General features: G+C 44.5%; 1 protein-coding gene across 1 annotated transcript in view; it reads left to right on the forward strand.

Moving 5' to 3' along the window:
- LOC148474246 (uncharacterized) overlaps window positions 1–16,913 on the forward strand; it is a 424,182-nt gene that overhangs the window by 246,032 nt on the left and 161,237 nt on the right. The window contains exon 7 of the mRNA XM_088458892.1: window positions 9,069–9,223. Coding sequence (XP_088315018.1) covers window positions 9,069–9,223 — 155 coding nt within the window. The remainder of the gene's footprint in view (window positions 1–9,068; window positions 9,224–16,913) is intronic.

Genomic DNA, 16,913 nt, shown 5'->3' on the forward strand with positions numbered 1-16,913 from the left:
ATGTGCAGTGTAGGTGTCTGTGTGCAAAGTGCAGTGTAGGTGTCTGTGTGTAATGTGCAGTGTGTGTCTGTGTGTAATGTGCAGTGTGTGTCAATGTGCAGTGTAATGTGCAGTGTAATGTGCAGTGTGTATGTGTGTAATGTGCAGTGTAGGTGTCTGTGTGTAAAGTGCAGTGTACTGTCTGTGTGTAATGTGCAGTGTAGGTGTCTGTGTGTAATGGGTAGTGTGTGTATGTGTGTAATGTGTAGTGTGTGTATGTGTGTAATCTGCAGTGTAGGTGTCTGTGTGTAATGTGCAGTGTAGGTGCCTGTGTGTAATCTGCAGTGTAGGTGTCTGTGTGTAATGTGCAGTGTAGGTGCCTGTGTGTAATGTGCAGTGTAGGTGTCTGTGTGTAATGTGCAGTGTAATGTGCAGTGTAGGTGTCTGTATGTAATGTGCAGTGTAATGTGCAGTGTAGGTGTCTGTGTGTAATGTGCAGTGTAGGTGTCTGTGTGTAATGTGCAGTGTAGGTGTCTGTGTGTAATGTGCAGTGTAGGTTTCTGTGTGTAATGGGTAGTGTGTGTGTGTGTGTGTGTAATGGGCAGTGTGTGTATTTGTGTAATGTGCAGTGTAAGTGTCTGTGTGTAATGTGCAGTGTGTGTGTGTGTGTAATGTGCAGTGTAAGTGTCTGTGTGTAATGTGCAGTGTAGGTGTCTGTGTGTAATGTGCAGTGTGGGTGTATGTGTGTAATGTGCAGTGTAAGTGTCTGTGTGTAATGTGCAGTTTGTGTATGTGTGTAATGTGCAGTGTAAGTGTGTGTAATGTGCAGTGTGTGTATGTGTGTAATGTGCAGAGTAAGTGTCTGTGTGTAATGTGCAGTGTTAGTGTCTGTGTGTAATGGGTAGTGTGTGTATGTGTGTAATGGGCAGTGTGTGTCTGTGTGTAATGTGCAGTGTAAGTGTCTGTGTGTAATGTGCAGTGTGTGTATGTGTTTAATGTGCAGTGTGTGAATGTGTGTAATGTGCAGTGTAACTGCCTGTGTGTAATCTGCAGTGTAGGTGTCTGTGTGTAATGTGCAGTATAGGTGCCTGTGTGTAATGTGCAGTGTAGGTGCCTGTGTGTAATGTGCAGTGTAGGTGCCTGTGTGTAATGTGCAGTGTAGGTGTCTGTGTGTAATGTGCAGTGTAATGTGCAGTGTAGGTGTCTGTGTGTAATGTGCAGTGTTGGTGTCTGTGTGTAATGTGCAGTGTAGGTGTCTGTGTGTAATGTGCAGTGTAGGTTTCTGTGTGTAATGGGTAGTGTGTGTATGTGTGTAATGGGCAGTGTGTGTATGTGTGTAATGTGCACAGTAAGTGTCTGTGTGTAATGTGCAGTGTGTGTATGTGTGTATTGTGTAGAGTAAGTGTCTGTGTGTAATGTGCAGTGTGTGTATGTGTGTAATGTGCAGTTTAAGTGTCTGTGTGTAATGTGCAGTGTAGGTGTCTGTGTGTAATGTGCAGTGTGGGTGTATGTGTGTGATGTGCAGTGTAAATGTGTGTAATGTGCAGTGTGTGTATGTGTGTAATGTGCAGTTTAAGTGTATGTGTGTAATGTGCAGTTTGTGTATGTGTGTAATGTGCAGTGTAAGTGTGTGTAATGTGCAGTTTGTGTATGTGTGTAATGTGCTGAGTAAGTGTCTGTGTGTAATGTGCAGTGTAGGTGTCTGTGTGTAATGTGCAGTGTAAGTGTCTGTGTGTAATGTGCAGTGTGTGTATGTGTGTAATGTGCAGTGTGTGTATGTGTGTAATGTGCAGTGTGTGAATGTGTGTAATGTGCAGTGTAAGTGTCTGTGTGTAATGTGCAGTGTAGGTGTGTGTAATGTGCAGTGTAAGTGTCTGTGTTTAATGTGCAGTGTAAGTGTGTGTGTAATGTGCAGTGTAGGTGTCTGTGTGTAATGTGCAGTGTGTGTATGTGTGTAATGTGCAGTGTGTGTATGTGTGTAATGTGCAGTGTAGGTGTGTGTGTGTAATGTGCAGTGTGTGTATGTGTGTAATGTGCAGTGTGTGTATGTGTGTAATGTGTAGTGTAAGTGTCTCTGTGTGTAATGTGTAGTGTAAGTGTCTGTGTGTGTATGTGTGTAATGTGCAGTGTAGGTGTCTGTGTGTTATGTGCAGTGTAAGTGTCTGTGTGTAATGTGCAGTTTGTGTATGTGTGTAATGTGCAGTGTAAGTGTGTGTAATGTGCAGTGTGTGTATGTGTGTAATGTGCAGAGTAAGTGTCTGTGTGTAATGTGCAGTGTTAGTGTCTGTGTGTAATGGGTAGTGTGTGTATGTGTGTAATGGGCAGTGTGTGTCTGTGTGTAATGTGCAGTGTAAGTGTCTGTGTGTAATGTGCAGTGTGTGTATGTGTTTAATGTGCAGTGTGTGAATGTGTGTAATGTGCAGTGTAACTGCCTGTGTGTAATCTGCAGTGTAGGTGTCTGTGTGTAATGTGCAGTGTAGGTGCCTGTGTGTAATGTGCAGTGTAGGTGCCTGTGTGTAATGTGCAGTGTAGGTGCCTGTGTGTAATGTGCAGTGTAGGTGTCTGTGTGTAATGTGCAGTGTAATGTGCAGTGTAGGTGTCTGTGTGTAATGTGCAGTGTTGGTGTCTGTGTGTAATGTGCAGTGTAGGTGTCTGTGTGTAATGTGCAGTGTAGGTTTCTGTGTGTAATGGGTAGTGTGTGTATGTGTGTAATGGGCAGTGTGTGTATGTGTGTAATGTGCACAGTAAGTGTCTGTGTGTAATGTGCAGTGTGTGTATGTGTGTATTGTGTAGAGTAAGTGTCTGTGTGTAATGTGCAGTGTGTGTATGTGTGTAATGTGCAGTTTAAGTGTCTGTGTAATGTGCAGTGTAGGTGTCTGTGTGTAATGTGCAGTGTGGGTGTATGTGTGTGATGTGCAGTGTAAATGTGTGTAATGTGCAGTGTGTGTATGTGTGTAATGTGCAGTTTAAGTGTATGTGTGTAATGTGCAGTTTGTGTATGTGTGTAATGTGCAGTGTAAGTGTGTGTAATGTGCAGTTTGTGTATGTGTGTAATGTGCTGAGTAAGTGTCTGTGTGTAATGTGCAGTGTAGGTGTCTGTGTGTAATGTGCAGTGTAAGTGTCTGTGTGTAATGTGCAGTGTGTGTATGTGTGTAATGTGCAGTGTGTGTATGTGTGTAATGTGCAGTGTGTGAATGTGTGTAATGTGCAGTGTAAGTGTCTGTGTGTAATGTGCAGTGTAGGTGTGTGTAATGTGCAGTGTAAGTGTCTGTGTTTAATGTGCAGTGTAAGTGTGTGTGTAATGTGCAGTGTAGGTGTCTGTGTGTAATGTGCAGTGTGTGTATGTGTGTAATGTGCAGTGTGTGTATGTGTGTAATGTGCAGTGTAGGTGTGTGTGTGTAATGTGCAGTGTGTGTATGTGTGTAATGTGCAGTGTGTGTATGTGTGTAATGTGTAGTGTAAGTGTCTCTGTGTGTAATGTGTAGTGTAAGTGTCTGTGTGTGTATGTGTGTAATGTGCAGTGTAGGTGTCTGTGTGTTATGTGCAGTGTAAGTGTCTGTGTGTAATGTGCAGTGTAAGTGTCTGTGTTTAATGTGCAGTGTGTGTATGTGTGTATTGTGCAGTGTAAGTGTCTGTGTGTAATGTGCAGTGTAGGTATCTGTGTGTAATGTGCAGTGTAAGTGTCTGTGTGCAATGTGCAGTGTGTGTATGTGTGTAATGTGCAGTGTGTGTAATGTGCAGTGTAAGTGTCTGTGTGTAATGTGCAGTGTGTATGTGTGTAATGTGCAGTGTGTGTGTGTAATGTGCAGTGTGTATGTGTGTAATGTGCAGTGTAAGTGTCTGTGTGTAATGTGCAGTGTAGGTGTCTGTGTGTAATGTGCAGTGTAGGTGTCTGTGTGTAATGTGCAGTGTGTGTATGTGTGTAATGTGTAGTGTAAGTGTCTGTGTGTGTAATGTGTAGTGTAAATGTCTGTGTGTGTATGTGTGTAATGTGCAGTGTAGGTGTCTGTGTGTTATGTGCAGTGTAAGTGTCTGTGTGTAATGTGCAGTGTAAGTGTCTGTGTGTAATGTGCAGTGTGTGTATGTGTGTAATGTGCAGTGTAAGTCTCTGTGTAATGTGCAGTGTGTGTATGTGTGTAATGTGCAGTGTAAGTCTCTGTGTGTAATGTGTAGTGTAAGTGTCTGTGTGTGTATGTGTGTAATGTGCAGTGTGTGTATGTGTGTAATGTGTAGTGTAAGTGTCTGTGTGTGTATGTGTGTAATGTGCAGTGTGTGTATGTGTGTAATGTGTAGTGTAAGTGTCTGTGTGTGTAATGTGTAGTGTAAGTGTCTGTGTGTGTATGTGTGTAATGTGCAGTGTAAGTGTCTGTGTGTAATGTGCAGTGTGTGTATGTGTGTAATGTGCAGTGTGTGTGTGTAATGTGCAGTGTGTATGTGTGTAATGTGCAGTGTAAGTGTCTGTGTGTAACGTGCAGTGTAAGTGTGTGTATGTGTGTAATGTGCAGTGTGTGTATGTGTGTAATGTGCAGTGTGTGTATGTGTGTAATGTGCAGTGTGTGTGTAATGTGCAGTGTAAGTGTCTGTGTGTAATGTGCAGTGTAAGTGTGTGTAATGTGCAGTGTAAGTGTCTGTGTGTAATGTGCAGTGTGTGTATGTGTGTAATGTGCAGTGTGTGTGTAATGTGCAGTGTAAGTGTCTGTGTGTAATGTGCAGTGTAAGTAAGTGTAATGTGCAGTGTAAGTGTGTGTTATGTGCAGTGTGTGTGTATGTGTGTAATGTGCAGTGTACGTGTGTGTAATTTGCAGTGTGTGTATTGTGCAGTGTAAGTGTCTGTGTGTAATGTGCAGTGTGTGTATGTGTGTAATGTGCAGTGTAAGTGTCTGTAATCTGCTCTGAGTGTATGTGTGTGGGAGAGGAGGAGGGGGGCAGTCCAAATTGTGAGTACAACTATACTTACACAATACATTGCAAAAATTTAACTATCCATGTGTGAGAGGCATGTGGGTGGTACATACATACATATGCAGAAACCCCTCCTTACAAATGCTGCATTTGCCCCTGACGGTACCATGCGAGCCATTTGGCCATAGCATCCAGGTTAACTGGGGAGAAAGCTTTAACTAGCAGGCCCGGGGCCGGCAGGGTTTCTGGGGGCCGGGGAAGCAACAGGTTTCAAGCAGCCGGAAGCTGGGTGGGCATCGCTGCATTTGCTACAGAGAGGCGAAAACTACACCATTGGTCAAATGAACATTGAGTTGAGTTAAATGCAAAGCACTTACCCTTACTACTGGTGGACAGGCCAGCTAGCGCCTAATTTTCACCGCTGGTTAACCGCAGCTGGGGAAAATCTGGGGCCCTGAGTGACGTTGAGCCAAACCTCAATGTCCTTGCACCCAAAATCAATAATAGGGAGCCTGTCCTGCTTACGATGAAATTCTTCATCATAGATACGCCAGGTAACCCCTCGGCCGGACCTTTGCATACTATGAAAAAGGTGAAAGTACTGAAAGATATTGGGGTTTTCGACGGGGCGAGTTTCCAAATAGCAGGCGGAGAAGACAAATATCCCAGCCTGCCAATTAGAATAAGTCTGGAAAGCTTCCAAACCAATACCGCCTTTGCGCTTAGCAGCTCGCAATTCCTTGCGCATGTTATCTGTAAGGGAGAATACATCCACATAACGTTCCTTCCATATTTTATATTTAATGCATGGGCAGAGACCTCTCAGGAGCACGGTGTTCACGCAACATACCACCCCTGCATCAGCACTGTCAGCGGGCGCCTTGTCATCACGGGTGGCATGGCGATTACGCCGAGGCCTCTGCAAGAGCCTGTCGGCCTCGATCTTAGCAAACTTAGCTGCACTCTAACGCGCCTTGCGAGCTTTCTGGGAGGGGCTAGTGTCACTGGAGTCATCAGAGGTGGAATACCTGACATCGCTAAACGTAGAATAAGAACTGGACGAACACTCACCAACCGCCTCAGCTGGGGGATCAGCAAGACTATCAGATTGATAAGCACCAGAAGTCATTTCGTCACCAGCATCCCATGAGGGATCATCGGAACCTGCAAAAGATGGAGAAAGGCCATTCGGGGCCAGGGCAGGTTGTGGGGCCCCAACGGCAAGAGGCACACCAGGTGGACCCTCCACCGAGATGCCGTCAGACGCGCTGACAGCTGTAGTGTCAATTGTCTGCGCCAGCACTGCCTGGGACGTGGAGCTAGCAGTCAGGGGAGCGACCGGGTTTAATGATGCTGCTTGCGCAGTAGGAGGAAGGATGGCCGCAAACATGGGGGCTAAGGCAGAGGCCATGTTAAGGTGAGGGAGCTGCTATACCAGCCACAGGAGCCAGTGGCCCAGGGACAGTAGCAGTCACAGTGGGTCCAGCAAGCTGAGATGTAGCCGCCGGCAGCACTGAAGGGGTTACTACATCAGGAGCAACAGGCCCTGCCACCCGCTGAGCCCTAAAATGGCGGCTGCTTACAGCACTATTGGAGCCAGAGATGGCGGCACCCTCTATGCCACTGCCGTGCCCTGCATTGAGATCGCCCACACTGCGACCGGAGGCTGCCGATGAGGGGGCCAGGGCTGAAGTAATAGAGCACCAGGAATGGTGCAGCGCGGCGCGCACAAATGGAGCACGGCGCTGGGAGTTCCGCGACCTGCGACGGGAGCAGAAGCAGGGCTCAACGTCACTGACAGGCCATGCAGAACAGCCCCGGGGGCCAAAGCAGATGGAGCTGAAACCGGTAAGTAACGGGTGGGGGGAGGTGCAGAGCAGTGCGGGCGGTCCATAATGTAAGCAGGGAAGCTACTCGGGAAGAAGGCAAGAGACCTGACAAAGTGAAGCAGGAGGGGCACAGAGAGAGAAGAGAGTAGAGAATAGATAAGAGGAAGGTAGATTAAAGGGATAAGAGGAAGGTAGATTAAAGGAGCTATGTAAAGTAAGGAGTATATGTATGTTTCACTATGCACACAGGGCCCGATTCAGAGCCGGACGCTGTTTCAGAGCGCTCGCTCTGAATCAGCGGTCCCTTTTTTTTTTTAAAGTTGACCTCCTGGACGCTCGCATACCACACCACCCACAGCTTATGTGAGTGGCCAGGTGATGGTCGCGATGGTCAAGACCATTGGTAACATCGGGCTTGCGACGAGACCCTTAGGGTCTCATGGCCGCACGCCCCAGTGGACTTCCTGCTCGATGTAACAACCACAATGGTTGTTATCTCCTGAATGAAGAACTAGCCTTTGTAGAGCCATATCTGAGCATTCATTGGCTGAGAGAGGTCAGCCCCCGCCTCTCTCAGCCAATGAACGGCTCCCTCCATTGAAGTCAATGGTGGGAACTGCAAAATAAACTTTAGTTACCCTGTGGCTCTCAGTTGACTTCAATGGAGAGAGTCGATCATTGACTGAGAGAGGCAGGGGCTGACCTCTCTCAGCCAATAAATGCTCAGATATGGCTCTACAAAGGCTTGTTCTTCATTCAGGAGATAACAACCATTGTGATTGTTACATAGTGTGTGGTTTGTGTTTATTAGTTTTTTAATTTACAAAGTCCCAGGATGCCTACTTTAGACCAAAGAGGATCGATCCACGCATAGGAGAAGGTGAGTGTGTTTTTTTTTTACCACAGGTACCATATGGATAATCTGCTTGAGAAGGGGACTGATGCTACAGGGATACATAGGTGTGTATGAGTACATGTGTGTGTGTACATGTGTGAGTGCATGTATGTTTAATAAACTTATACTATGTACGGTGTGTGAGTCCTGTGTTATTTGAAATATTGCTTTTGCAGTGGAACTACAGGTGCCAGCGGGCCCGTTATGCCCCAAATGCTGGTACTTGTGGTTCTCCAAGTACCAGCATGCAGGGGAGGCTTGCTGGGACCTGCAGTTCCAAAGCAAAATACAATGTTTGAAACTATTTCAAATTTACCACACTTACACTATCAACCCATCACCCACCGCCCAGGGATGGCGGAGATAGCCCTTTATTTGGGGGGTCTCCAACTCCCCAGGGATCCCTGGCCAGGGCTGACTAGCAGGCATGGCTGATGCTTTGGCTGGGGGGTGCAGTGATAGAGCTCCCCTTGCTGTGTAATCAGACCCCCACTAGTTCTGGAGATTACATGGGAACCCTATGCAATTTTTCCCCTGTACTTAGACAACCAGGACTGGCTATGAAAAGTCCAGGGCTGGTTCTGTTTTAGGGGGGGCCCCATGTCATTTTAAAAATTGTTCTAACTCTTTCTAAGCTTGTTACAGGAAGATGTATGTATGTATGTATGTATGTATGTATGTATCTGTGTGAAAACAAACTGCTCATGTGAAAGTATGAAGCAGTTCTATTCAGTCAGGGATTTGCAGTTCCTTTTGAAGTGGGATTTGCTGTTCGATTTGGCCTGTTCATGTACAAATTGAACAGCAAATCACTATTTAAAACTGAACCAAATCGAATTCAATTTAGAAAATGCTTCTAAAATCGAATTTTAATAAATGAGGGATTTGTACTTTCGATTTGGTTGAGGTGAGCTAAATCGAACATCAAATTGAAAGTAAAAATGAATTTTGATAAATATACCCCTATATCTTTTTAGTAGCAATAAGAGATTATCTACCACAGACATGTATTGAAAAACGCATCCAGGGATAGGAGCTCCAATAGGAACATGTCCCTGTAATGTGTAAGATTAAAGTGATTGCATTAGAGATCACTATACTTTCATTGGCTGGGGACTTGCGATACGTCACATGTGCACATGTGGTCTGATGACTACACATGTACAAGTGGTGAATGCTGGGACAAGATCCCTCTCCCAGTGTTCATTGGTATTTGTACCCTACTGTGCAGTATATGCTACAATGACTAATTCCATCTTCAGGTGGCATTACCTACCAGGGGCCAAGCTTGACAAATTTTGGGGAATATCCCACAAATATTAATTGATAAATAGTACCCTATATCCTTTACACAAATGGCGCCAGACAGCTGGGAAAGGAGGGTCCAGTTTATTGTATCTGATAAATCTCCTACATGTATAAATCCTTATTTGTAATACATAACTGTCCTCTGTTTCCAGTAGGTGGGTTTAGCTACTGCCCAGGGAACTGGAAGGAGATAAATGACCTTTGCTACTATTTCTCCAATGAGAAGAATCAGAGAATTCCTGCTGAGGCTGACTGCAATACGAGAGGAGCCACGCTGGCCAAGATAGAGGAAAATGACTCCGTAATGATGGTACCAGACCAGATGAGTGATGTAATATCTCTTTCTCTATGTCTCTCTCTGTCTCTCTCTCTCGCTTTCTCTCCATAGTGAAATTGCACACACTTTCAAATGTCTGTTTGGGTGCTTAACCTCAAGAAATTTTTAGTTGTGTTCACTTTACCAACTTCAAAATAGAGCTATGGAATAGTACAGATCAGCACACAATAATATAAGCAAGAGTTTGAATTCAATTCATTTTATTATTGGGATAAATAAGCCATCCATTTAAAGTGCAAAAAAGTGCATAAAGGAGCAAATACTTATCAAAGCACAGGCAGTAGGGGAATCATGTTATCAAGTCCCAACCCGACAGCTGTTTCGAAGTGTAAACACCTTCCTCAGGGGTCTGATCCCTGAGGAAGGTGTTTACACACTGAAACAGCTGTCAGGTTAGCTGTGTGTATATTATGGTGTGCTGACCTATACTGTTCCATAGCTCTATGTTGGAGTTGGGAAAGTGAAATTGAATATATACAGTATATTATATATTAGGGATGAACGGGTTAAGTTTTCTGAAATTCGAGCCCCCCTGATCTGAACCGGGAACAGAGTCAGACTCTTGGATCAGAAATCGAGGCAAAACATCATTGTCCTGCTGTCAGATTCTTGCAGGTTTTTTATTCTTTAAAGGTCCTGTGATTGCCGCCATTTTTCATTCCAGCTGTGGAGTGTGCAGAGATAGGAGGGAGCTGGGAGCTCAGTGTTGTGTATGACCGTTAGTTATAAAAATAAATAAATAATAAAGTATGGCTGGATACTATGAATAGGGGGGAAAGGAGCTGTTGCTGATGCTGACCATAGGGGCTGGCTGAATATCTACTGTTGTCCATATATAATACATAGGGGCTGGCTGGCTACTGCTGTCCATATATAATCTATAGGGGCTGGCTACTGTTGTCCATATACAATACATAGGGGCTGGCTGGCTACTTTTGTCCATATACAATACATAGGGGCTTGCTATTGTTGTCCATATACAATACATAGGGGCTGGCTGAATGGCTACTGTTGTCCATATACAATACATAGGGGTTAGTTGGCTACTGTTGTCCATATACAATACATAGGGGCTGGCTACTGTTGTCTGTATGCAATAAATAGGGGCTGGCTGGCTACTGTTGTCCATATACAATACATAGGGGCTGGTTGGCAACTGTTGTCCATATACAATACATAGGGGCTGGCTACTGGTGTCTATATACAATACATAGTGGCTGGCTGGCTACTGTTGTCCATATACAATACATAGGGGCTGGCTACTGTTGTCCACATACAATACATAGGGGTTGGCTGGCTGGCTACTGTTGTCCATATACAATACATAGGGGCTGGCTGGCTACTGTTGTCCATACACAATACAAAGGGGCTGACTACTGTTCTCCATATACAATACATAGGGATTGGCTGGCAGGCTACTGTTGTCTATATACAATACATAGGGGCTGGCTGGCTGGCTACTGTTATCCATGTATAATACATAGGGGCTGGCTGGCTACTGTTGTCCACATACAATACATAGGGGCTGGCTGGCTACTTGTGTCCATATACAATACATAGGGGCTGGCTGGCTGGCTACTATTGTCTATATACAAAACATAGGGGCTGGCTGGCTTGCTACTGTTGTCTATATACAATACATAGGGGCTGGCTGGCTACTGTTGTCTATATACATTACATAGGGGCTGGCTGGCTACTGTTGTCCATATACAATACATAGGGGCTGGCTGAATAGCTACTGTTGTCCATATACAATATATAGGGGCTTGCTGGCTACTGTTTTCCATATACAATACATAGGGGCTGGCTGAATGGCTACTGTTGTCTATATACATTACATAGGGGCTGGATGGCTAGTGTTGTCCATATACAATACATAGGGGCTGGCTGAATGGCTACTGTTGTCCATATACAATACATAGGGGCTGGCTGAATGGCTACTGTTGTCCATATGCAATATATAGGGGCTGGCTGGCTACTGTTGTCTAAATACAATACATAGCTGGCTGGCTACTGTTGTCTATATACAATACATAGGGGCTGGCTGGCTAATGTTGTCTATATACAATACATAGGGGCAGGCTGGCTACTGTTGTCATAGGGGCTGACTGGCTACAGTTGTCTATATACAATACATAGGGGCTTGCTGGCTACTGTTGTCCATATACAATACATAGGGGCTGGCTGGCTACTTTTGTCCATATACAATACAAAGGGGCTGGCTGGCTGGCTACTATTGTCTATATACAAAACATAGGGGCTGGCTGGCTGGCTACTGTTGTCTATATGCAATACATAGCTGGCTGGCTACTGTTGTCTATATACAATACATAGGGGCTGGCTGGCTAATGTTGTCTATATACAATACATAGGGGCTGACTGGCTACTGTTGTCATAGGGGCTGACTGGATACTGTTGTCTATATACAATACATAGGGGCTGGCTGGCTACTGTTGTCTATATACAATAAATAGGGGAAGGCTGGCTAATGTTGTCTATAAACAATACATAGGGGCTGGCTGGCTACTGTTGTTCATATACAATACATAGGTGTCGGGTGGCTACTGTTGTCTATATACAATACATAGGGGCTGGCTGGCTACTGTTGTCTATATACAATACATAGGGGCTGGCTGGCTACTGTTGTCTATATACAATACATAGGGGCTGGTTGGCTACTGTTGTCTATATACAATACATAGGGGCTGGCTGGCTACTGTTGTCTATATACAATACATAGGGACTGGCTGGCTGCTGTTGTCTATATACAATACTTAGGGGCTGGCTGAATGGCGACTGTTGTCTATATATAATACATAGGGGCTGGCTGACTACTGTTGTTTATATACAATACATAGGGGCATGCTGGCTACTGTTGTCTATATACAATACATAGGGGCTGGCTGGTTACTGTTGTCTATATACAATACATAGGGGCTGGCTGGCTACTGTTGTCTATATACAATACATAGGGGCTGGCTGGCTACTGTTGTCTATATACAATACATAGGGGCTGGCTGGCTACTGTTGTCTATATACAATACATAGGGACTGGCTGGCTGCTGTTGTCTATATACAATACTTAGGGGCTGGCTGAATGGCTACTGTTGTCTATATATAATACATAGGGGCTGGCTGAATGGCTACTGTTGTCTATATATAATACATAGGGGCTTGCTGGCTACTGTTGTTTATATACAATACATAGGGGCATGCTGGCTACTGTTGTCTATATACAATACATAGGGGCTGGCTGGCTACTGTTGTCTATATACAATACATAGGGGCTGGCTGAATGGCTACTGATGCCTATATACAATACATATGGGAAGGCTGGCTAATGTTGTCTATAAACAATACATAGGGGCTGGCTGGCTACTGTTGTTCATATACAATACATAGGTGCTGGCTGGCTACTGTTGTCTATATACAATACATAGGGGCTGGCTGGCTACTGTTGTCTATATACAATACATAGGGGCTGGCTGGCTACTGTTGTCTTTATTCAATACATTGGGGCTTGCTGGCTACTGTTGTCTATATACAATTCATAGTGGCTGGCTACTGTTGTCTATATACGATACATAGGGGCTGGCTGGCTACTGTTGTCCATATACAATACATAGAGGCTGGCTGAATAGCTACTGTTGTCCATATACAATACATAGGGGCTTGCTGGCTACTGTTTTCCATATACAATACATAGGGGCTGGCTGGCTGCTGTTGTCTATATACAATACATAGGGGCTGGCTGAATGGCTACTGTTGTCTGTATACAATACATAGGGGCTGGCTGGCTACTGTTGTCTATATACAATACATAGTGGCAGGCTACTGTTGTTTATATACAATACATAGGGGCTGGCTGGCTACTGTTGTCTATATACAATACATAGGGGCTGGCTGAATTGCTACTGTTGTCTATATACAATACATAGGGGCTGGCTGGCTACTGTTGTCTATATACAATACATAGCTGGCTGGCTACTGTTGTCTTTATACAAAACATAGGGGCTGGCTTGCTACTGTTGTCCATATACAATACATAGGGGCTGGCTGGCTACTGTTTTCCATATACAATACATAGGGGCTGGCTGAATGGCTGCTGTTGTCTATATACATTACATAGGGGCTGGCTGGCTACTGTTGTCCATATACAATACATAGGGTCTGGCTGGCTACTGTTGTCTATATACAATACATAGGTGCTGGCTGGCTACTGTTGTCTATATACAATACATAGGGGCTGGCTGGCTACTGTTGTCTATATACAATACATAGGGGCTGGCTGGCTACTGTTGTCTTTATTCAATACATTGGGGCTTGCTGGCTACTGTTGTCTATATACAATTCATAGTGGCTGGCTACTGTTGTCTATATACGATACATAGGGGCTGGCTGGCTACTGTTGTCCATATACAATACATAGAGGCTGGCTGAATAGCTACTGTTGTCCATATACAATACATAGGGGCTTGCTGGCTACTGTTTTCCATATACAATACATAGGGGCTGGCTGGCTGCTGTTGTCTATATACAATACATAGGGGCTGGCTGAATGGCTACTGTTGTCTGTATACAATACATAGGGGCTGGCTGGCTACTGTTGTCTATATACAATACATAGTGGCAGGCTACTGTTGTTTATATACAATACATAGGGGCTGGCTGGCTACTGTTGTCTATATACAATACATAGGGGCTGGCTGAATTGCTATTGTTGTCTATATACAATACATAGGGGCTGGCTGGCTACTGTTGTCTATATACAATACATAGCTGGCTGGATACTGTTGTCTTTATACAAAACATAGGGGCTGGCTTGCTACTGTTGTCCATATACAATACATAGGGGCTGGCTGGCTACTGTTTTCCATATACAATACATAGGGGCTGGCTGAATGGCTGCTGTTGTCTATATACATTACATAGGGGCTGGCTGGCTACTGTTGTCCATATACAATACATAGGGTCTGGCTGAATGGCTACTGTTGTCCATATACAATACATAGGGGCTGGCTGAGTGGCTACTGTTGTCCATATGCAATACATAGGGGCTGGCTGGCTACTGTTGTCTAAATACAATACATAGCTGGCTGGCTACTGTTGTCTATATACAATACATAGGGGCTGGCTGGCTAATGTTGTCTATATACAATACATAGGGGCTGGCTGGTAACTGTTGTCATAGGGGCTGACTGGCTACAGTTGTCTATATACAATACATAGGGGCTTGCTTGCTACTGTTGTCCATATACAATACATAGGGGCTGGCTGGCTACTTTTGTCCATATACAATACATAGGGGCTGGCTGGCTGGCTACTATTGTCTATATACAAAACATAGGGGCTGGCTGGCTGGCTACTGTTGTCTATATACAATACATAGCTGGCTGGCTACTGTTGTCTATATACAATACATAGGGGCTGGCTGGCTAATATTGTCTATATACAATACATAGGGGCTGGCTGGCTACTGTTGTCATAGGGGCTGACTGGCTACTGTTGTCTATATACAATACATAGGGGCTTGCTGGCTACTGTTGTCTATATACAATACATAGGGGCTGGCTGGCTACTGTTGTCTATATACAATAGATAGGGAATGGCTGGATACTGTTGTCTATATACAATACAGAGGGGCTGGCTGGCTACTGTTGTCTATATACAATATATAGGGGAAGGCTGGCTAATATTGTCTATAAACAATACATAGGGGCTGGCTGGCTACTGTTGTTCATATATAATACATAGGTGCTGGCTGGCTACTGTTGTCTATATACAATACATAGGGGCTGGCTGGCTACTGTTGTCTATATACAATACATAGGGGCTGGCTGGCTACTGTTGTCTATATACAATACATAGGGGCTGGCTGGCTACTGTTGTCTATATACAATACATAGGGGCTGGCTGGCTACTGTTGTCTATATACAATACATAGGGGCTGGCTGGCTACTGTTGTCTATATACAATACATAGGGACTGGATGGCTGCTGTTGTCTATATACAATACATAGGGGCTGGCTGGCTACTGTTGTATATATACAATACATAGTGGCTGGCTACTGTTGTTTATTTACAATACATAGGGGCTTGCTTGCTACTGTTGACTATATACAATACATAGGTGCTGGCTGAATGGCTACTGTTGTCTATATACAATACATAGGGGCTGGCTGGCTACTGTTGTCTATATACAAAACATAGGGGCTGGCTGGCTGGCTACTGTTGCCTATATACAATACATAGGGGAAGGCTGGCTAATGTTGTCTATAAACAATACATAGGGGCTGGCTGGCTACTGTTGTTCATATACAATACATAGGTTCTGGCTGGCTACTGTTGTCTATATACAATACATAGGGGCTGGCTACTGTTGTCTATATACAATACATAGGGGCTGGCTGGCTACTGTTGTCTTTATACAATACATAGGGGCTTGCTGGCTACTGTTGTCTATATACAATACATAGGGGCTGGCTGGCTACTGTTGTCTATATACAATACATAGGGACTGGCTGGCTGCTGTTGTCTATATACAATACATAGGGGCTGGCTGAATGGCTACTGTTGTCCATATACAATACATAGGGGCTGGCTGAGTGGCTACTGTTGTCCATATGCAATACATAGGGGCTGGCTGGCTACTGTTGTCTAAATACAATACATAGCTGGCTGGCTACTGTTGTCTATATACAATACATAGGGGCTGGCTGGCTAATGTTGTCTATATACAATACATAGGGGCTGGCTGGTAACTGTTGTCATAGGGGCTGACTGGCTACAGTTGTCTATATACAATACATAGGGGCTTGCTTGCTACTGTTGTCCATATACAATACATAGGGGCTGGCTGGCTACTTTTGTCCATATACAATACATAGGGGCTGGCTGGCTGGCTACTATTGTCTATATACAAAACATAGGGGCTGGCTGGCTGGCTACTGTTGTCTATATACAATACATAGCTGGCTGGCTACTGTTGTCTATATACAATACATAGGGGCTGGCTGGCTAATATTGTCTATATACAATACATAGGGGCTGGCTGGCTACTGTTGTCATAGGGGCTGACTGGCTACTGTTGTCTATATACAATACATAGGGGCTTGCTGGCTACTGTTGTCTATATACAATACATAGGGGCTGGCTGGCTACTGTTGTCTATATACAATAGATAGGAAATGGCTGGATACTGTTGTCTATATACAATACAGAGGGGCTGGCTGGCTACTGTTGTCTATATACAATATATAGGGGAAGGCTGGCTAATATTGTCTATAAACAATACATAGGGGCTGGCTGGCTACTGTTGTTCATATACAATACATAGGTGCTGGCTGGCTACTGTTGTCTATATACAATACATAGGGGCTGGCTGGCTACTGTTGTCTATATACAATACATAGGGGCTGGCTGGCTACTGTTGTCTATATACAATACATAGGGGCTGGCTGGCTACTGTTGTCTATATACAATACATAGGGGCTGGCTGGCTACTGTTGTCTATATACAATACATAGGGGCTGGCTGGCTACTGTTGTCTATATACAATACATAGGGACTGGATGGCTGCTGTTGTCTATATACAATACATAGGGGCTGGCTGGCTACTGTTGTATATATACAATACATAGTGGCTGGCTACTGTTGTTTATTT

Source organism: Taudactylus pleione, unplaced genomic scaffold (assembly GCF_031769625.1).
Source record: "Taudactylus pleione unplaced genomic scaffold, aTauple2 ptg000862l, whole genome shotgun sequence".
In the NCBI taxonomy this organism is placed as follows: domain Eukaryota; kingdom Metazoa; phylum Chordata; class Amphibia; order Anura; family Myobatrachidae; genus Taudactylus; species Taudactylus pleione.